The sequence below is a fragment of the Syzygium oleosum genome, unplaced genomic scaffold (genome assembly GCF_021117445.2).
Source record: "Syzygium oleosum isolate NSW1041296 unplaced genomic scaffold, Sole_v2.1 Sole_v2.59, whole genome shotgun sequence".
Lineage (NCBI taxonomy): Eukaryota > Viridiplantae > Streptophyta > Magnoliopsida > Myrtales > Myrtaceae > Syzygium > Syzygium oleosum.
The window spans coordinates 1,161,909-1,183,844 of NW_026607543.1; the positions used below are offsets into that span (position 1 = coordinate 1,161,909).

The 21,936-nt window shown below is 38.7% G+C and overlaps 2 protein-coding genes across 3 annotated transcripts; both read left to right on the plus strand.

Annotated features, from left to right (window-relative positions):
- The first annotated feature begins 8,793 nt into the window (after positions 1-8,793).
- Positions 8,794-13,814, plus strand: LOC115663265 (aldehyde dehydrogenase family 2 member C4-like). The gene is made up of 9 exons (XM_030585279.2): positions 8,794-8,941; positions 9,586-9,728; positions 11,463-11,846; positions 12,209-12,298; positions 12,427-12,600; positions 12,698-12,835; positions 12,933-13,070; positions 13,180-13,241; positions 13,347-13,814. The coding sequence occupies exons 1-9, from the start codon at positions 8,827-8,829 to the stop codon at positions 13,618-13,620; spliced, it is 1,518 nt and encodes a 505-aa protein (XP_030441139.2). The 5' UTR covers positions 8,794-8,826; the 3' UTR covers positions 13,621-13,814.
- Positions 13,815-16,949: 3,135 nt separating this feature from the next.
- LOC115663266 (aldehyde dehydrogenase family 2 member C4-like) lies at positions 16,950-21,583 on the plus strand. 2 transcript variants are annotated; one of them, XM_030585280.2, is made up of 9 exons: positions 16,952-17,176; positions 17,722-17,864; positions 19,296-19,679; positions 20,046-20,135; positions 20,264-20,437; positions 20,537-20,674; positions 20,772-20,909; positions 21,020-21,081; positions 21,226-21,583. In XM_030585280.2, exons 1-9 carry the CDS (start codon positions 17,062-17,064, stop codon positions 21,497-21,499), a joined length of 1,518 nt encoding a protein of 505 aa, XP_030441140.2. In that variant the 5' UTR covers positions 16,952-17,061; the 3' UTR covers positions 21,500-21,583. The 2 variants fall into 2 exon arrangements, with proteins under 2 accessions (XP_056163734.1, XP_030441140.2); XM_056307759.1 differs by lacking the exon at positions 21,020-21,081 and having other exon boundaries at positions 16,950-17,176; positions 21,226-21,378.
- The last annotated feature ends 353 nt before the right edge of the window (positions 21,584-21,936 follow it).

The window sequence follows — 21,936 nt, forward strand, 5'->3', positions numbered from 1 at the left end:
GAGTAATCCAGCACGGTAGAGCGAAACAAAGAGTAAGGAGGTGAAAGAAGTAGTTTATTTGTGCATCATCTTCTTGTTTAGTGAAACGTGAGACTGAATTTTCTCACTCGTTAAGGCTGCTTCTCGAGGAATTTTTTAGTGTAGCACTGTGAAAACGTGTGAAGGACCCATTTTTGCAATTTGGTTCACCCGACCTTCATGGACTCGGGCCCAACCTTGATGGACCCGAGCCAAAGCGTCAGGGATCCGGGGCACGAGCACCAGGGTCTCGCAGCAAGCCTCGATGTACCTGAGCCCAGGCAGTCCAGTACCTTAGCTCCCGTACCCATTTCCTCAACTGCGCGTACGCAAGTTAATGGCGGTCGAATAATGTATATCTATTTTGAAAAAAAAAAAAAAAGGTAAATTTTTCTTACTAAACGATGGAAGATATTTTCCGATTCTTTTTCAGATTTCAGCTAAAAACCGGAAAATATTATCATTTTCCTGAAAAATATTTTTCAGAATTGTTGCATTTGTTGCATTTTTCGCAAAACAAATGAAGCATTAATTAATCATTCCACATGATGGCATGCTTCGTTGCATAAGCTTTAATTATGCTGGTAAACATTCTTTGTACCGTCGTTGTCTGAGTGATGGGAAACGATTTAAGTTTTATTTCCACAATCTGACGAAATGTGCCGCGAGTACTGCAAGAGCGAATTCTATTATTGGTCTGACCATTGGTCATCAGCACCAGTTTTCATTTTGAGAAAAACAAAGAAGAATTTAATTAGGATTGATGACGATGTCGCGTGTTAGTGTAGACATAAAAATATCTATGTATACTAATTATAGGGCAACCTTTTGAATTTGGTGTCAACCTCCATATTTACGAAAATATCCTTAATCTCTGTATCCTGTATTATTCTCAGCGTGATCATATGCCACCATAGCATCCTTATCTCATGAGTTGTTTTATTAAATCTTTTGGTTGTACTTACAATAATTGTAGGAGTAGACTTAAAAATATAGTTGTGAATGGTGTGTAAATGTGTACATTTAGATACAAGAAATGAGGAATCGGTTCACATTGGGATTTTCCATTTTGTGTCAACATCCTGAGTCAATTTATGCATGCATCACGCCAACCACATTTGGATGCAGCACACTGTCTCCTACGGTATCTAAAGACTGCTATAGGCCAATGGCTCTTTTACCTAGCTAAAATGAACTCCAACTCACGGCTTATTTTGACTCATATTGGGCTAGTTGCTTCATGACTCGCCGTTCAATAACTGGGTATTGCATTTTATTGGGTGATAGCCCCATTTCTTGGAAAACCAAGAAACAAAGCACAGTCTCACACTCTTATGCTAAAGTGAAATATTGTGCAATGGCAGTAATTATATGCGAAACTACTTGGTTATCATACCTCTTACAAGACATTAGCATGCATCTCCAATCCCCAGTTTCCTTACACTGTGATAACCAGGGTGCACTCCACATTGCTGCAAACCCAGATTTTCACAAGCGAACGAAACGCATTGAAATTGATTGCCATCTCGTTCGTGAAAAAATACAAGCCGGCCTCTTTGCTCCATTGAAGATTGGTACGGAGTCACAACTAGCTACGTGTTTACGAAACCACTACGCAGAGATTAGTACATGCGGCTACTTTCCAAATTGGGCTAAACTACAGGCGCCAACTTGAGGGGAGTCTTAGCGTGATCATATGCCCCCATGTCATCCCATGAGATGTTTTATTCAATCTTTCATTTATGCTTGCCATAACTATAGGAGCAGATTTAGGAAATATAGTTGTGAATGGCGTAGAAATATGTATGTTTAGATTATAAGAAATGAGAAATCGGTTCACATTGAGACCTTCCATTTTGTGTCCTTTCTCAATTATTTTAATGGGAAAATTATCCAAAAAGTTCTAAACTTATTGTACGGCGGCCATTTCAGTTTTAAACTTTTCAATTTAGTTAATTTAGTTATCAACTTTTGACGATTTGTCAATGTGCTATTCTGGCCAATTTTGACTAGAAATTCAATTTTTGGTTGTGCCCATCGACCGGTGGAGGGAAATACGAAAAAACTAAAAAAAGAAAAAGGAAGGAAAAAATTCAAAAAAACCAAAAAAAAAATTACAAAAAAATCATCGACGTCAATGATTTTCGGCCAAAATTAACTGAAATGGCTATATTGAAAAATTGTTTAAAGACTTCAGACTAAATTGGCCAAATTAAAAAATTTAGGATTGAAAATTTGGCGGTCGTCCATTATGTTTAAGACTTTTCGGACAATTATGCCTTATTTTGCTAGAATCTATTATTTTAATTAAACTCTTATTATCTGCCAAAAAGATCAGAGCGGCAAGAGAAATGCCTGACACGTATCTATTGACTCAAAATATATGATAACCACCAATAATTCTTGACTTCACTTGTCCATCAACTAACGCCACTAATGCACTAATCACACAAGCTACCCATAATTTCAGCCAACGGCATGTTGCTCAATTTGACCGTGAGACAACGTTTCATGATTCCCTCGTTGCTCAATTTGATCATTCTAATTCACGTGAATATTTTTTCAGACATCGATATCGATCACAAATTTGAAAGTACTCGAAGAAAATAATGCGTACTTGAAATTTACTTTGTACTCTACATCAATTTTTCAAATATATCCGCCCTCCCAAAGGTCGGAATGCATTTTTATTTTCAATTTTCATCCAAAAAAAAAAGGGAAAGAGCAAGTTAGATTTCGCGTGGAACCCTCAAAGGCTCAAAGCGATTGCCTACTTTTTTGTAGGAAAAGAATCATCTTGTTCAATAGAAAAAAGTCAACTCTAATTAATGACCAGACACCATTTCTTCCCATTTCCCATTGGTGCAAAGATGTGCATTAAATGTACAACCAAATAAGGCTACGCGAACTGCCCATCATCCCCTTTCACTGGACCATTCACAGAATGAAATCAAACGGGGTAAGACTCGTGATTAAACGTGATAATCTGATTAATTTGATTTGAATTAAGGCAGTTTATAGCTGGGTCGGTCAATTATCTAATAAATCTTAAAGTTTACCCAATTGACATTTCTTTCTTGTGGCTAAAAAGATGTTTATGAGCCAGTCAAATTCACCAGATGATCACTTTATTGAAGAGTCTTCATCATCGCTTGCGTGAGCAAATGGTGGGCAATTGAATTTGATTTCTTGTGAATAATCTACTCTTAAATATAGTATTCTTTGCGTACCTCTAAGTCTTCCAGAAATGTCAAATGAGAAAGTCTAAGGAGGTGATGAACGTAGCAATACGTGGATGGATGTCAGCCAGCAAAAGGAGTCCACTACATGGATGGCTGGTAATTGCTTTAAAAGGGTTATTACTTAGTGCGGTACGGTGAAATGTTTTACGTATAATTTAGTGCGCTAATGCAGAAATTTAGGGACGATATACGAGGAAAAAAGTTTTCTTTGTCGATAGATCTACTCGCTCATGGTGACGCTACTAACATTATAAGGTTGAATTCTGATAAAATTATTTGTAACCGTTACGATATACATATATATAAGAGTATATGATGAAAGTTAATCGTAGAAGAAGTAATCATAGAGCTTTAATCTTTTTAGTAATTTCTAGTAAAAAAAGAGTAAGTATAATTGGATTAGGGCAGTATTTGGAGGACGGTACCGTCACTTTCCACAAGGTGACGGTATCCTCCTGATCACACATCCTTAAGCGTTGGATTTTTCAAATTGACAAAATTTATTTAAAATATGTTTAAAAATGGACGCCTGACTACATATACATGAGATTTGTGATCAGAGGGTATGATCACTTTGTGAAAAGTGATAGTACCGTACTCCAAGCATTTCCCATTAGATTATGTATAGAATTCATCTAATTGAGATTCAAAGATTTAATTCTTCGATGTTACCGATGTGTTTAGAATTAATTTTATTTTCAATTTTTTTTATTTATATCATTTGAGTGTCGACCTTGTTTTCTATTGGGTTCCTCGGATCTTTAAAACCCTACACATCTTTCAAGATTTTTTTTGGATTTATCGACTTCGCCTGTTTTTTTATGAAAAGTCAACGCACTTATTTGTTAGTTAAGAAAAACCGAAAAGAAATATCGGTTGGAGCTAGCCTTGAAACAAGCTAACGCCAGTTGTTGTCGGTTGAGATAAAGACAGAGCTACATGGGTGATAGGGAGACATTTTTCGAACAAAAAAATATAGTGAAACATTTCGATATAATAAAATTACTTAATTAGTTCTAAACATATTATACTGATATAAATTTAGTTCTAAACTTTTTCAATTTTATCAATTTAATCCTAAACTTTTACTCGAAATTCTAATATAGTCATTCCGATCAATTTTTATCAGAAATTGCTAGCGTGGCGATCAAGTCATCGCCGACCGTCCTACATTAGCGACTTCCGGCTAAAATTGATCAAAAAGATTATATTAAAATTTCGTGTAAAGGTTCATGACTAAATTTATAAAACTAAAAAGTTTGGGATTGAATTAACATGTCACCAATTGGACAAATTCCCCCATTTCCATTTTCAAAGCAAGTATATCTGTTTGGTTTTTTTCCTTTTCAATCTCTCCCTATGCTTCCTTTTTTCTTTGGGGGGGAAGCGGTGAGAGTAACGGTACTCTCGCTGCCACAAATTTGTTCCAAAAAACTTGTTTGAAAGGAAACTCATTTCCACTCTCAATTGACAACGCTTGTATTGGAAGGAAATATGTGGTGTCAACGGCATCGTTAGAAATTCCATCTAACGGTACCATTATGCTAGCACCGCCCTTTTTTTCTCTGCCCATTCTAACTCTATATATAAATATATACGAATGTGTAGACGCAGTGAGGGAGGTAGAACTTTGACAAATTCAACGACATTGCCCTGCCTCGCCCAAATGGTGTCCCCGCATCCGTCGACACATCCTGCACCGCTCCATGAACAGCCCATGTGGACCCGATAATTACGTCGGGCGGCTTGAGATGGCTTGAGTTTGACCTGCAAATGTCGATTTCTTTATGTTGTTTTTTTAAGGCAAGTGATGTCAATGATAAACGTTGACTTATTGAATGGAGATTGCGACAACCCAGAACGGTTACACATTTAGGGAATAAGATTGCATATTATGCATTCAAATCATAGCTTATTCGATTTGATGCAATTTCGAGATCACGCCCGTCATTCGCTCGTCATTCCAAAGGTCAAAACATCACTAAATTTGTCTGTAGTAGATGATACCCATGTGTTTATGGGAATTGGTTGACCATTTTCGATACCCAACATCATTGAGGATAGCTAGTTGAGGATATATAAAAAGGCTATCGTGACGCTCGTGCGCAAACATGGGGGACATGGTATAACTCATCCCGCAATCAAACCGGAATGAAGAATGGCGAGACAATTTTCTAAGTTTCGGCTTCATCTCTGACCGAAGCAAATTCCTTTTGATTAGTAGCAATCCTCCAAGTTGGGATGGAGGAAAATATATTAGCCCATTTTCCTATACTTGACCTTCTAACGACAAGACATTTCATCTTACAGATAGAAGAACGAACAGTGAGATTGCGAGAATCCACTTGCAAATAAATTGAATAATTGGCAATCTTTTAATATGTGCAAACCTTGTCTTTACTATATTTTGAGATAGTATTTCGTCCACGCCTACAAAACCCAAAGAACCTGCCGTACCCAACTTTATCAGCTCCTAGCACAGCCCTTTAATTCCTTGATTTTGCATGGCCCTACCGCAAGATGGTGGAAGTTGGAGCATTGATCGATCACAATTAAGTTTTTTTTCCCAAAAACTTCTAGGGACCAAAATTTCTATTTCAATCCGATTATTCAAATCGAACTAATTAGCGAAATCAAAGTACCTGAAGCACAAATCGGCTCGACGAAATTACTTTGCCCGTTTTTTTTGTCGCGGTGTTCAATTGATTATTTTCTCGAAAAGAAATTAATGTGTGTTATTCGGTGTACAAAAACATATTTTAAGAAAAGATGAAGTAATCTTTGCTTTGTTTTCTATAATGTGAAATAGAAAGATAGGTTTCGCTTGCAAAAGTTAAATTTGAACGTGCTTTTTAGCTTGTTCTGACCGAATTCTATGGCCAGCTTGCGTGATTGATTTGCATTTAGTTTTCTTTCTTATCCCTCGAATTGTAGGGCTGCTGATAAAAAAAATTTGGGAGAAAAATGGGGAAGTATAATTATATAGTGGAGAAAGGACCGCACTAAATCTTTTATTTTATGTAGATCAAGCCGTAAACAGTACGACATTAGCAGGAATAATCGAATCACTGCGTAACACAACTGAAGGAATTTATGTCATGCGCCTAATTCACGACTCTTCAAAACATATATGCGTTTATTTAATCATTAAAAAAGCCCGATAATCATTCGTTTTTAAAATTTTCTCTACTTTCATTTTACTTTTCAACTATTTCATGCGATACTCGCATTCTTTTGCTCGATAATCTTTTTCAATGATGTATAATTTCTTTCCCCTTGTGTCACAATTGAGTAATTAAGTAGAGTTTGTTTGTTTTTTTTTTTTTTTTTGATGACCCAGGGAACCCTCGCACGGCCGACAGCCGGGAGGTAAACCCTGGGGGCGACACGTGCTAGCCACCACACACGTGCACCGGTTAAGTCACCCTACGGCACCCGGGATTCGAATACTCAACCTTTTGCGAGACGAAGAGTGCGCGTTCCAGCAGCGCCATCCAGGCTGGTGGTAGTAGAGTTTGTTTGTTGCGATTCCTAAATAGTGAAAAGCAATTTATTTCTTTTCCGCCAACATTTAAAATATTCTTCTAATTTTTAAAACTTATGCAATATCATATGTGAATTAGCATGTTACTATTTGCAATTTTAGAAGTTTTCAAGCGTTTAAAAGTGAAAATAAGTCAAAATACTTAGATTTACAAAAGATGTTAATATCAAAAACTTGCACCACGAAAACGAAAACAAAATAAAAGTTACTCCACGCATCAATTTCAAAGTTGTAAGCCTTTTTATCTCAAAGGTAATTCTCATGTTTTTGTTGTATTGAGATTAAGGGTGCGTTTGTTTGAGGGAAAGTGTTTTCCCTGAATCCATTTTTCGGACTTTACCGAAAATGGTAAGTCAACCGAAAATACTTTTCAGTCAAGGAAAACGTTCATGTATAAAATTAAGAAAGTGAATTCCCTAATTTAAGAATGTAAAAACACTTTCCGGAATTGCTCATCTTGATTTTGTTAATATTATTTATTTTCTTTTTCCTTCTTCCTCTCGGCGACCGGCCATAAGTGTGGGACGGCGACAGCCGGCCTCAATGGAGGCCGAGCTCGCCAGCCTCGCCAGGGCGAGGTCGAGCTCGCTTGAGTCCGACGAGCTTGAGGCTCGAGCTCGAGCCTCGCCCACCTCGCCGCCTCAACCTTGCCTCAACCTCGTCGCCTCGACCTTGCCTCAACCTCGTCGCCTCGACCTCGCCTCAACCTCGTCGCCTCGACGTCGCCGCCTCCACCTCACCTCGACCTTGCCCGAGGTCGGAGCTCGCTCGAGGCTCGCCAGATCTCAGTGAGAGCTCGCCTGTGGCCGTCGCCAACCGGTCGCGGCCGAGGAAGGAGGAAGGAGGAAAAGAAAAGGAAAGAAAAGGGAAAAGAAAAAGAAAAGAGAAAAAATAAAATAAAAAAATTAAAATTAAAATTATTAAAAATTTAGATTTTTTTTTACTTGAGATAAAGTCATGAGATTGAAATCATTTTCTAATAAAATCCAAACATTAGAAAATGTTTTCGATCGTATATCACCAAACAAAGGAAAACTAATCGTATTATCGAAAAATGCTTTTTCGGAAAATATTTTCCTTTATTATTGAGTTTTCCGCAAAACAAATGCACCGTAAGTATTTTCATTCAAATGACAATCTACTCTGAAAATAAAAAAGAAAAACAATCTATTAATTGATGTCCTCTGACTTTTGAACCTCAAATAATTCCATATATATATAAATTAAAGGAAAAATAAGGCGTGGTCAACACGTGTGAACGTGGCTATTAAAACTTGTCCACCATGCCTTGCTTTCTTTGAAGTCTTATGTCAACCATCATAACAAAAAGTAAGTTGTCTTTAAAATGGTTTTGTTAAGTTGTCCTTCGAAGGGTTTTGTCCCTTTCCTTAATATTCATGCAGATCATTAAGAACTCAATCTCCCTCATATTTACACAATTATTACGTCATAAATACTACATGCGGGGATAAAAACTTTCCGATGACCGTAAAAATAAAGAAACTCCATCCTGAATGGAAGAAAGGAGGATGCTAGACATATCATTTGCATGGTATTTGAAGAAATCAACACATAAATCTAGCTAACGCATTTGTGCCCACATGAGTTTTGACGGACTTTTTGAACTCTTAACATAACCGATCGAAGGGTTTCGTGTGACTAACAATTTTATCGGCACATGCCCTTAACTTAAATATCGTGAACATGAACCACGAGCCCTTGTCGAATCCGACCAATGGCGTCTGTGAATTTTTCTTTTTCATGGACTAAAGTCCGAACAAAAGGCAAAAAACAAGGAGGAATTCATGGAAATTAGGTGAATTGTGTGTCGTGACTGATTTTCCCTCTAGTGTTGTCACCCATGAGCAATAAATAGATATTGTTACAAAAGCTTCTCTTCCCAAAATACCCCCACGCGTTGCGAGAAGGCAAACGACTAGCTACACTTCTATATAAAGGGACCGTCCCTCCTCCCTCCTCCCAAAAAAGGCAAGAGAGTTTGAGTGCAGAGAAGAGAGAGAGATGGCGGAGAACCAGAGCAACGCGAACGGGAGCCTGAAGAAGTATGATGAACATGTTCCGGAGATTAAGTTCACCAAGCTCTTCATCAATGGCGAGTTCGTCGATTCCGTCAAAGGTAGAATTCAGAATACTCGTTCGAATTGTTGTTTTCTCGGTAACTCAAACGACGACGACGACGAACAATCCTAGTTCTGTGTTCTTATGCTTAGTAAATTTAGTTTCTCTTCTTCTTCAGAAAAATATTGTCTGCACTTTCTTTAGTATCTCATGAGGGCCCTCCAATTCAATCACCAGCCTCTTGTCAAGTTTTTTGCACTGCCCACGTGAAGATTTGTCGCTCAGTTTCATGTTTCACCACACTTTTCTCGCGGACAGACGTGCTTTTAAAGTTCTGTCCTTTGCTAGCTTGTCCTTTTTTCTCAAAAAGAGATTAAAAAAAACACAAGTACAGTTGTGCCATGAACTAATTGTCCTGAAGTCGGTCTCGGTCTCGTTCAAGCAGTTCTGTTTTTGGACGAGCGAAATTCACCGCTCTGTTCGGAGCACATAGAAACAGAGCATCGAAAGAGAAGAAAAAAAAAAAAAACAGGCCGTTCGAATCGAGATTGACCTCGAGAGAATCGTGCACAGTATTGCAGTTGACCATAGAAAACCGCGCAGTCCCCACAAATTCTTGTTCTCGTTGGTTTCTTCCTTCTTGTGTTTTTCTTCCTTTTCGGGTTTCTTGGTTATGACGGCGGATGAAACTTGGACGAACAGGGAGGACATTCGAGACCATAGATCCGAGAAACGGACAGGTGACGGCGCGAGTTGCAGAGGGAGACAAAGAGGACGTTGATTTGGCTGTGGAAGCCGCTCGCCATGCCTTTGACGATGGTCCTTGGCCACGGATGCCCGGCTACGTACGTCCCTTCCTTCCCCTCTCTCTCTCTCTCTCTCTCTCTCTCTCCCTTTTTGTCCTCATTTCATTTTCTGCGAATTCTTTTTTCCATCAAATAGCAAGGATAATACCCGTTAGAAATAAACTCATAAATTCACTCCTGAATATTATTTCATTGAAATTACGCTATTAATTTTAGAAATTAGGACCTGACGCCTCGTTTAGTAAATTGATTTTAACGAATCGATTTCCATGTTTGCGCAATATCCATTTTATTGAAGAATAGTTAACGGACTCGAGCGTAATCTTAAACCCAAGAAAAATGATGGTTGAAGAGATGATTCATGAGCGTAGACTATAATAAAGAGTGGCATCTCAAGTGGCTCCTCTTACATTTTGGGTACTTAAGCAATCTCTTCGATCATACGGCAACAATTGTATTTTCTTAAGAGCAACATGCGGGTGGACATGACCGTGATTTTATTTGATGGCGCACCACATAAGAACGACACATGAAGAAAACCAATCACTAAAAAGCAACATCATCGGCCGATTGATGTGCATCAGATCGACCGCAAAAGATATTTTTGTCCGTTCTTTTCTCTCTTTGTTCTTCCCCATCGTATCAATACTTTGTTATAAATATTTGATAACGTGTATTATGTGTTTTCAAACGTGGAAGTGCGGAAAATTTACACAATTAGCAAAAAGGACACACGACCAAACCAAAAAAAGATCAATTTCGAAAATTCATCAATTTGTAAATCTTTATTCCCTCGGAATGGGAATCATTCAATTCCACGAAGCCCTTCAATGCTCGCAACTTGTGATTTTGTCCCTTATGATTTTGATTGACAATGTCAAACACCTCCTAATTCAACGGTCCATTAAATACTTTTGTGGAGCCCCCATAAGATAGGGAGAAATATGGAAAATATTTACCAATTACGTTATTTTGCTCGAAATCGCATTTTAATTGTCACCATCTCAGCCATTATAGTCATGGAGAAGATAATTTTATTTCATTTTTCCTCTCTTATTTCTTACAGTTGTTTATGCTGGATTAGGAAAATAAATATTTCAGCATTTCTAACTTTAGCACTTTTTAGAATTAGTCAATCATTATGAGAAAAAATATATATCGGGTACAGTCATTCTTCTTGGGGTGATGATTACTAATTCCGGAGATGCGATTGACTCGATTGAATTTATACTTAGTCTCTGCAATTGTTTTGAATGCTAGGAATCCCCCTTTGGACTACTAGTTACTATACGCAACATAGGTTTTAGTTCATTTTTTTATTGAGAACATATATTTTGGTTCATTTTCCTATATCTAAAGAAGTGTATATGGAGACATATGTCTAGCGTTATCTTAATAGAAAATGCTTGACAATTAAATTGGTTTATTAGATGATGTGTTAAACTATTTTAGGTTCTTGAATGTGGCTTACTTATTTAAAATGTCACTTATAGCCCGACACATCACCTAGTAAACTAACTTTGTAGACCGGTCTAAAGAAGTAGCGCATTGTTCTATTTCAATTAGTAACACTGGGCCTTGCTTTCTGATTATTTTCATTTCATAATCATAACATTCTAGTGGCCAAAAGAATAAACGAATAGCGAAATTCTTGTAGTTCTATCTAAACCTCCAAAACATAATTTTCTGTGTGGAAGCCACATTTCTTTCTAAATCCTAATGCCCATGAATTTTGATTTTCATATCACTTTTGGTTATAAATTTCATCAACAGCAAAGGGGAAGGATCATGTCAAAATTCGCGGACTTGATCGAAGAGAATATAGATGAACTTGCCGCTTTGGACACTATCGACGCCGGGAAGCTATTCAGCATCTGCAAGGTCCTGGACATCCCTCAAGCTGCCACGCTGCTTAGGTACTATGCCGGCGCAGCGGACAAGATCCACGGCGAGGTACTGAAGATGTCGCGCGAGCTTCACGGGTACACGTTGCAGGAGCCGGTCGGTGTGGTCGGGCACATCATCCCTTGGAACTTCCCGACCACCATGTTCTTTATGAAGGTCGCCCCGGCACTTGCGGCTGGTTGCACCATGGTCGTGAAGCCTGCCGAGCAAACCCCTCTATCGGCTCTCTTTTATGCTCATTTGGCTAAGAAGGTACGTCAATCGACTTGGAAAAGATGCTTTTTGAGGGTAGAAGTCATTTTTCTAGCATGTAATTGGATTAATAAGTAGATAATTTAATTACTTGGAATTAGTTCAGTAGACAAAATGAAATAATTTCGTCATTTATTAGTCTAGAAGTGATGGTTAAGCTTTCTAGTTATAATGTTTCATAGGTTCTTATCAAAATATTAAAGACAGCAATTGGGGGGCAAGTGAAAACACGAATTTGAATCTTTGTTATGCCATAACGAACTTGTTCCAAAAAAACAGTTGTCCAAAAAAAAAAAAAAGAGGACACATGAAAATTATTCGAGTAAATTTTCTGCCTTAAATCTTGGTTTGCTTTGTATCAGGCCGGTGTTCCTGATGGAGTGATCAATGTCGTAACCGGTTTTGGATCGACGGCTGGTGCAGCGATAAGTAGTCATATGGACATTGATATGGTACAATTCCGAGTTCTTTCGTTGATGAAAATTTCTATTATCATACGACATAACATTGGTTGAATTCTGTGACAATGTGCTCGTGAGATTTTAGCTTGGACTGATGCAGCATGAAAACCTCACTTCAGGTCAGTTTTACGGGGTCTACAGAAGTAGGACGCGTTGTGATGCAAGCCGCGGCGACGAGCAATTTGAAACATGTGTCGCTTGAATTGGGCGGTAAATCGCCTCTTATAGTCTTTGATGATGCTGATTTAGAGGCTGCTACTGATCTAGCTCTGACCGGTATCCTCTTCAACAAGGTACGACATATGAACTTTTTATAAGATTTGCGAACACAGAGATAAGCTCCGAATACTCGAAATCATTACGGTTTCTCGATTCAACTCTCTATTTCAGGGAGAAATATGCGTTGCCGGCTCTCGTGTGTATGTTCAAGAAGGGATCTATGAAGAGTTCGAGAAGAAGCTAGTGGCGAAGGCGACGGATTGGTCGGTCGGTGACCCGTTTGATCCGAATGTCCATCAAGGACCGCAGGTAAGAACGAACACTTGCAAAAAGCAAGAAACTGCTAGATTTTGCGATTAAGCATATGGTTGACAATTGGCTTGATACAAACTACGGTAAATCCCAGGCCGATAAGAAACAGTTCGAGAAGATACTTTCTTACATCGAGCATGGAAAGAGAGAAGGAGCCACGCTTCTGACCGGGGGTGAGCGCGTGGGCACCGAAGGGTACTACATTCAGCCAACAATCTTCACAGATGTTAAGGTCCTCTATCAATCCACAACACATTCCTTAAAGAACATGAACTGCTGTTTTGAGAGGAGCTGAACTTTCGACTGTTCTGCGTTTTCGTCTAACTCTATCCTTCCATCAGGAGGACAACATGATTGTGAAGGACGAGATTTTTGGCCCCGTCATGTCGCTCATGAAATTCAAGTGAGTACTACCGCGCTATTGGTCCCCGAAACTATTGCTTACCCGGTTCCGATGCCATAGAGCAAGTATATTGTGCTACATTGATCATTTTATGACGGATTGCAGGACTGTGGAAGAGGCAATCAAGAGGGCTAACGACACGAGGTATGGTCTAGCGACGGGGATTCTGACGAAGAACATAGATCTAGCGAACACGGTCTCGAGGTCAATCCGAGCGGGCGTCATCTGGATAAACTGCTACTTTGCATTCGACAACGACTGTCCTTATGGCGGCTACAAAATGAGTGGCTTCGGGAGAGATCTCGGTCTGGACGGCCTCCACAAATACCTACATGTCAAATCTGTTGTGACCCCCATTTATAATTCTCCCTGGCTTTGAGAGAATTTTACGGGGAAAAGCTTTGCATCTTATGGTGGCTTGAATGATGTATAATTCTGAATAACAAAGCATAATTTGCAAGATATAGAATTCAAATTGTTTTGGCACTCACAGGATGTTAACGGTTTCATGCTACAAAACCGGCAGCTTTTGTGCGCAATTTCTTTGTTGTCTATCCCCAAGAGTTTTCGTTATACATATTTCACCTAAAAAGTGAAAAATTTTTTTTACCAAATTGGTTGATTTTGATTTTTTACGAAAAAGAAGGGTTTTACGTTGATCTAGGATATTACTTGGCCTGAAATTGTTAGAAAATGAAGAACAAATTCTAGAATTTAAAGTCAAGATAAAAGGTAATTAATAACTTCTATGGACTGAAGTGTCTGGGAAAAGAGAGAGAGAGCCTGCTTGCAGCACATACAATGAGCATTTATTGCCCACTAGAGCAAAAGTTACCCATAAACATTAACTTCTCTAACTGCAGTTAGCGTTGCATGTTCTCCTAGATTTTAAGCATGTTTTTCGTATGTTGATAATCATCATCCAAATGAAGTTACGACTTCCAAGGTCATCAGGATTGCCATAGGAACCATCATTTGATATCAGAATCGACACATTCTCCTTGTCCTCTAATTTCTACTCTTAGTAAAATTTGTGGTGATGGATGTCGTTAAGCATCCTCGACTGACAATAGTCCTTGTCGGTAACTCCTCTCACCTATCGTCAATGATTCTTATGATGGCATGTTGATTTTTGATGACTAATCGATTAAACTCATTGTTTGTCGATAATAAAACTTAGTCATTTTTTGTATACAAACATGCCCCTTCTAAAATGATTGAATGATTTCATTGATTATTTAATTCTTTTTAATATTTAAACGAGTCATTATTATTTGTGGTGATCATAAAAAACATGCATTTAATGCTTACTCTATTTTGTCTCGTACAACTGATGGTTACTTTTTACTTTTTCTACCGTTACCTGCTCTGAAAAAATCATGACATGTCAGTCGGCACATCCTTCAGATAGTACAAATTCTGAGCAAAGGTTACATTTTTTTCATTTTTACCTTCACAGTCGCTTCACCTTCAACCTTTCACCGAAGCTTTCATCTCCTCAAGGTTCAGTTCTCAACCAAACTCAAACTCTCCTTCAACTCGTCGAATGAGAGAATTTAAAGTCTTTTTCGTTTATCGATTGTGACAATGCCATCTAGGTCCACCAATCAACTTGTTAAAATATCTCGAGTTTGAGCCATTGGACAATACCCAATCTAAAATTATTTAACGTAGGTCATCTTGTTGATTTTGTGGATTCGGTTGCACACATTTTCATTTAATGTTCGGTGGCGCATGAGCTGCATTTATCGGAAGCTCCGCATGAGTCCCATTTAAGAGAGTTCCCTCGTGTTGTAGACAAATGAGACGGTACTTTTTTGGACTAACCCGCAGCAGAGTCTTCAATTTCCTTCACGCACAGGACTGCGACAGGCTGCACATTTGATGAAGAAGACTCCAAATGTTTGGCACTATAAGGAGTTGCATGAAAGACAACCGATACGGTGAGATCTTCTCTGCACACATAAATGAAGGGGGCCCTAACTTTGACAGTATTATATATAACAATCAAAAGGTGTGGGCTTGGTTTGTTTTGTTCATTGATTTCCTCCCGCGGCAGCCGAAGAGAAGGGAAGGCTTCTCCATTCGTAATAATAAATGAGTGCGGGCTCTTCTGTGTGCATAAATAGAGAAGCTCACTGTGAGTTCTCCACAAGCAAGAGACGAACAGAAGTAGAGAGCTCAAGAGATGAAGTGAGGTGAGAGCTCGGAGAGATTTGTGCGCAGAGTCGAGTCCATCGAGTTGAGCTGTTCGACACTGTGGGTATTGGGTACAAACCAAGGCTGGGAAACGCTCGAGTGTGTGAATGATTGTAAAACTCTATAATTCTCCGATTTATTAGTGGATTATTTGCTGGCTCTCCTGTGGACGTAGGTTTGGACATTCACGTAAATTTCTTGTGTCATTTTATTATTTCACGTTTTATTTCTTTGTCGATTTTTATAGCTCTCGATTTAATTGTAAAGTTACAATTCGCTTAGGTCGTGTCACAAGTTACAACACAATTAGTGTTACTAGTCAATACATCTGGGGGGTCACTTACCAAGCTCATCACTTGTTGAATTAATCGATAAAAGTCTTCCGGGCCAAGTCACCAATGGCAACTTGTTATCAACTCTTTTCTTTTCAGCAATAATATTCTCTAGTGCTAATGCTTGAATTCATCCAACTCATATAAATTCATATACAATGACCATTCGTAATGTTTATTTAATACATTAGTTTGCATTCTACCATTTAAGGACTGAATTAACAGCTTCCCGTATTCTCTTCGAGATGTTTCTTAATAAGATTGACTATGGCCTATTTGATGCTTCGACTTGACCATTAACTTGAGTATAATAAGGGTTGAATGAATCATTTTAATATCTCTTGCACTAGTGAAATCTAGGGTTAATACCACGAAAAACCCCAAATTGGTACACCTGTGACAAATTTACCCTAAGTTTGTTTCCGTTAAATTTTACTGTCAAATTACTTTGTTAAACGACACATGATAATTGTCTGATTTGCTAGTTTTATGTTTTACCCTCTATTTGTCACAGGTGTACCAATTTGTGATTTTTTGTGATATAAATCTAATTTAACGTAAATTAACGGAAGGTAAATTTGTCACAAACGTACCAATTTAGGGTTTTTAGTGGTCAAAATATTAGTTTTGGGTAAATTTGTCATAAGTGTACCAGTTTGGGATTTTTTGTAGTCAGAAAAATAGTTTAGGGTAAAATTATCATAAGTGTACAAGTTTAGGATTTTTCATGGTATTAACCCTGAAATCTAACACCTCTTTCATTGTTTTTTTAGAAATATTTTTATAAAAAAATTGCTTCGACCCATTTTGCGGAACAATGATTGCAACGCACATAAAATTGTTGAGAAAAAAAGGAGGAATTCATGGAATTTAGACGAATTGTATATTGTGACTGATTGTTCGTCTCGTCACCTATATAACCTACATATAAGGCTCCGTTTGTTTCGTAAAAAATTAATGTTTTGAAAAGTATTTTCCTAAAAAGGATCATTTGCATTTATTAATGAAAAATATTTTCATTATTACCAATAATTTATATCCAAGTATTTTCGCGAACGATGAAAATATTTTTTGTTTATTTATTTTTGTAAGACATATAAGCGATCATTTAAAAAAAATTAAATCATTCATTTTCCGCTAAACAAACGTAGAAGAATAATAAGGATGGCTCCAAAAGTTTCTCTTCCCAAAATACCCCTACCTGTTACGAGAAGGAAAATTGACTATACAACAAAGGGACCCTCTCTCCTGCCCAAAATCGCGAGAGCTTGAGTGCAGAGAAGAGAGAGATGGCAGAGCACCACGGCAATGGAAATGGAAGTCTAAAGACTTATGATGATCATGTTCCCGAGATTAAGTTCACCAAGCTCTTCATCAACGGCGAGTTCGTCGATTCTGTCAAAGGTAGGATTCGGAATACTCGTTCGAATTGTGATTTTCTCGGTGACTCGCAAAAGAACAGCTCTGTGTTCTTATGTCCCTTCAGTTTCTTTAGAATTTCATGAAGGCCCTCCAATTCAATCACCAGTTTCTTGTCAAGCTTTTGCACTGCACTTGATGAAGAATTCACTACTTGGTTTCATGTTTCGCCGCACTCGTCTCTCTTACCGATGTTCTTGTCTAGTTCTGTTCTTGCTTGCTTATTCTTTTTCTCAAATAGAGAAACAAAAAAGAAAGTAAATTCGTGCCATGGCCAAACCGTTCCGAAGTTGGGTTTGTCTCCTTCAAGCAGTGCTTTATTTGATGACTGCAACTCCTTGCTCTGTTCGGAAGTACAGAAAACGGAGTATCGAAAGGGAAAGGACCCATCTGAATCAAGATTGATCTTGAGAAAGGTTTTGCACAGTACCGCAGAAAAACTCGCAGTCCTAACAAATTCTCCTCCTCCTCCTCCTCCTTCGGCTTTTTGGGTTTCTGATCCATTACAGTGAATGAAATTGGATGAATAGGGAGGACATTCGAGACGATAGATCCAAGAAATGGAGAAGTGACTGCAAGAGTTGCGGAGGGAGACGAAGAGGACGTGGATTTGGCTGTGAAAGCTGCCCGCCAAGCATTCGATCACGGCCCTTGGCCACGCATGCCCGGCTATGTACGTCCCGTCCCCTTTTTCTCTCCCTTTTTGTCTTCTCTTTTCCATCAAATTAAAAAGATAATACCAATGGATACCAATTCGCAAATTCGCTTATGAAAATAATTTTATCGAAAGAACACCGTCAATTTTGGCCGGGATGTTTATGTGAGATAACTTAAGCAAAACAACCACTTAGAAGTTAGTACTTTGACATCTCATTTAGTAAGTTGATTTTTAGTGGATTGATTTTTCGTGCTTATCTTAATCTCTGTATCAATTAAAGAATGATTAACGGGTTCAAATGTAATCTTAAACCAAGAAAAATTATGGGTGAATACTTGGAAAAATCTTTATTGTTCATAGAGTAGACTATAATAAAGTATGACGTTCCAAGTATATGCTTTTACATTTTGGTAGTAAAGCAATCTCTTTGAATGTAAATCGACTGTTAACATGAATGTGACTTAATGTGATGGCACACCACGTAATATGACACATGAAAAAAACTAATCAATAAGAATGGAGAGATTCAAAATAGAAACATAAGAGTCGATTGAGATGCATATAATGCGAACAATATGTTCATCGATTAATTTACATGTGACTGGTAGGTAAGATACTATTTTTGTTTTTGTTCTTTCTCGTTGTTCTTCCCCCATCATATCAATACTTTGTTATCATTTGTACCTAATATTGATTGATAGTGTCGGCCACTTCCTAATTTAATGGACAACTAAAAAAAATTTTGGGGCCTACTCACATGTGTATTATATATATGATCATGCTTTAAAAAAAGGGGATTTGGTAGGAAATTTGAACGCTTCATTGTAACCAAGTGGAGGAAGATCCTTCGACCAGTGCTAGAAATGCTAGAAACACTTCATTGCTATAGTTAGTCTTTGCATTTGTTTCGAACGCTGGGAATGCCTCTTTTGAATACAAGTTATTATATGCAGCATGTCTTAGTTCATCTTTGCCAAGAATATATGTTTTTGTTCTCTTTTTTTTTTTTTGCATCCGAAGAAGCATACATGGAGATATATGTCTTGGTGTTATCTCGATAGAAAATGCTATGCAACTGAAATCGAATTACTACATAATGTGTCAAACTATTATAGGTTCTCGAATGCGGCTCACTTGTTTAAAGGGCCACTTACAATCTGACCTATCACTTAGCAAACAAAACTTGTGTACCGAGTCTAAATAAGTGTAGCATTGCTCTATTTCAATTAGTAACGAAAGGCCTTTCTTTTGTTTTTTTTTTTGTTTTTTTGAGTTTCCACTTTATAATCATAACCATCTAGTGGCCAAAAGAATAAATGAATAGCGAAATTTATGTAGTTCTATCTAATCCTTCAAGAATTGTGTGGAAGCCAACATTTCATTATAATTTTTAATGTCCAAGAATTTCAATTTTTATATGACACGATTATATATTTCATCAAATAGCAAAGGGGAAGGATCATGTTGAAATTCGCAGACTTGATCGATGAGAACATGGATGAACTGGCTGCTCTGGACACTATAGATGCCGGGAAGCTATTTAGTGTCGGCAAGGCCCGAGACATCCCTACTGCAACCAAGCTGTTGAGGTACTATGCTGGTGCAGCAGATAAGATCCACGGCGAGGTATTGAAGATGTCGAGTGAGCTTCACGGGTACACGCTGCGGGAGCCGGTTGGCGTGGTCGGGCACATCATCCCTTGGAACTTCCCGACCGGCATGTTCTTTATGAAGGTCGCCCCGGCGCTGGCGGCTGGTTGCACCATGGTCATTAAGGCCGCCGAGCAAACCCCTCTATCGGCTCTCTTTTCCGCTCATTTGGCTAAGAAGGTACGTCAATCAGACTCGGAAAAGTTGTTATTGAGAGCAGTAGTCATTTTTTCTAGCATGTAATTGGATTACTAAGTAGGTAATCTAATTGATTGGAATAAGTTATCACTAGACAAAACGAAACAATATCGTCATTTATCAGCCTAGAACTGATGATTAAGCTTTCTAGTTATAATGTCCCACAGGTTTTTTTTATCAAAAATCTAAAGACAGCAATTGCGGAGCAAGTGAAAAAAAATGATTTTGACTAATTGTTATGCCACAACAAAGTCTTCCCCAAAAATAGTTGTCAAGAAAAAAAAGGATAGACGAGAAAATTATTCAGGTAATTTTTCTGCCTATAAATCTTGATTTGCTTTGTATCAGGCCGGTGTTCCTAATGGAGTGATCAATGTCGTAACCGGTTTTGGACCGACGGCTGGTGCAGCGATAAGCAGTCATATGGATATAGATATGGTATGATTCCGAGTTCTTTCTCTCGTGAAATGTTTTATTATTGTACGACATGACATCACTTGAATTATGTGAGGATATGCTCGTCCTTCTTTAGCTTTAACTGATGCGGCGTGAAAACCTCACTTTAGGTCAGTTTTACGGGATCTACGGAAGTAGGACGCATGGTGATGCAAGCTGCGGCGACGAGTAATTTGAAACAAGTATCGCTCGAATTGAGAGGGAAATCGCCTCTTATAGTCTTTGATGATGTCGATATAGATACCGCTACCGATCTTGCTCTAGCCTGTATCGTCTATAACAAGGTATGGTGTATGAACTTTTTATGCCATTTGCAAAATTAAAGAATAAGCTCTTAATACTCAACATCGTGACGATTTCTTGATTCTAATTCTCTGTTTCAGGGAGAAGTATGCGTTGCGGGATCTCGTGTCTATGTTCAAGAAGCGATCTATGAAGTCTTCGAGAAGAAGCTAGTGGCGAAGGCGAAGGCTTGGTCGGTCGGTGACCCGTTTGATCCGAATGTCCGTCAAGGACCGCAGGTAAGAACGAACACTAGCAGGAAGCGAGAACCAGCTAGATTTTGGGATAAAGCATATGGTTGACAATTAGCCTGACACGAATTATGGTAAATCCTAGGTCGATAAGAAACAGTTTGAGAAGATACTTTCTTACATCGAGCATGGAAAGAGAGAAGGAGCCACGCTTTTGACCGGGGGCGCCCCTCTGGGCACCAAAGGTTACTACATTCAACCAACAATCTTCACAAATGTTAAGGTACGATATCAATCCACAGCACATTCCTTAATGAACATGAACCTTTGTTTTCACAGGAATTAAAACTTCTAACTGTTTTGCGTTATCGTCCAACTCTCTCCTTTCATCAGGAGGACAATGTGATCGTCAAGGACGAGATTTTCGGTCCCGTCATGTCGCTCATGAAATTCAAGTGAGTATGACCCGTTATTGGTCCGCAGAACTATCGCTTACCCGGTTCCGATGCCATTGAGCAAGTACTATTTGTAACTGAAACAAGCATAGACAATTAACAAAGTATATTGTGCGACATTGATCATTTTATGATGGATTGCAGGACCGTGGAGGAGGCGATCAAGAGGGCTAACGACACGAGGTACGGTCTAGCAGCGGGAATTCTGACGAAGAACATAGATTTGGCGAACACGGTCTCAAGGTCAATCCGAGCGGGCATCATCTGGATAAACTGCTACTTTGCGTTCGACAACGACTGTCCTTACGGCGGCTACAAGATGAGCGGCTTCGGGAGAGATTTCGGTTTGGACGCCCTCCACAAATACCTGCATGTCAAATCTGTTGTGACCCCCGTATATAACTCTCCCTGGCTTTGAGAAAATTCTACAGGGAAAAAAACTTTGCATCATAGGGTTCTAACTAATGCATGATCTGCAAGAACAGAATGCAGATCATTTTGGCTAGGGGTGAGCATGGTCCGGGTTGGGCCGGTCCACCCCCTAACCCTAGGACCAACCCGCACAGTGTTGGTCCTCAATTTTTGGGACCGAGGACCGACCCTATTGAGCCTAGGACCGAGGACCGAACCGACCCAATGGGTTCGGTCCGGTCCAGGGTCAACCCGGGACCAACCGATAATTTTTTTATTTCATTTTTTGTACCAGGTTTAACCCGAGACCAACCGACCCAATGGGTTCGGACCGGACCGAGCGCAGTGAGTGGCTGTTGAGGAAAACTCCTATTGATTTTGAAGTTGACAAAACCTTCCATGTTATTGTAAATCTGATACTTATTCTGAATTAATTTATTCCAA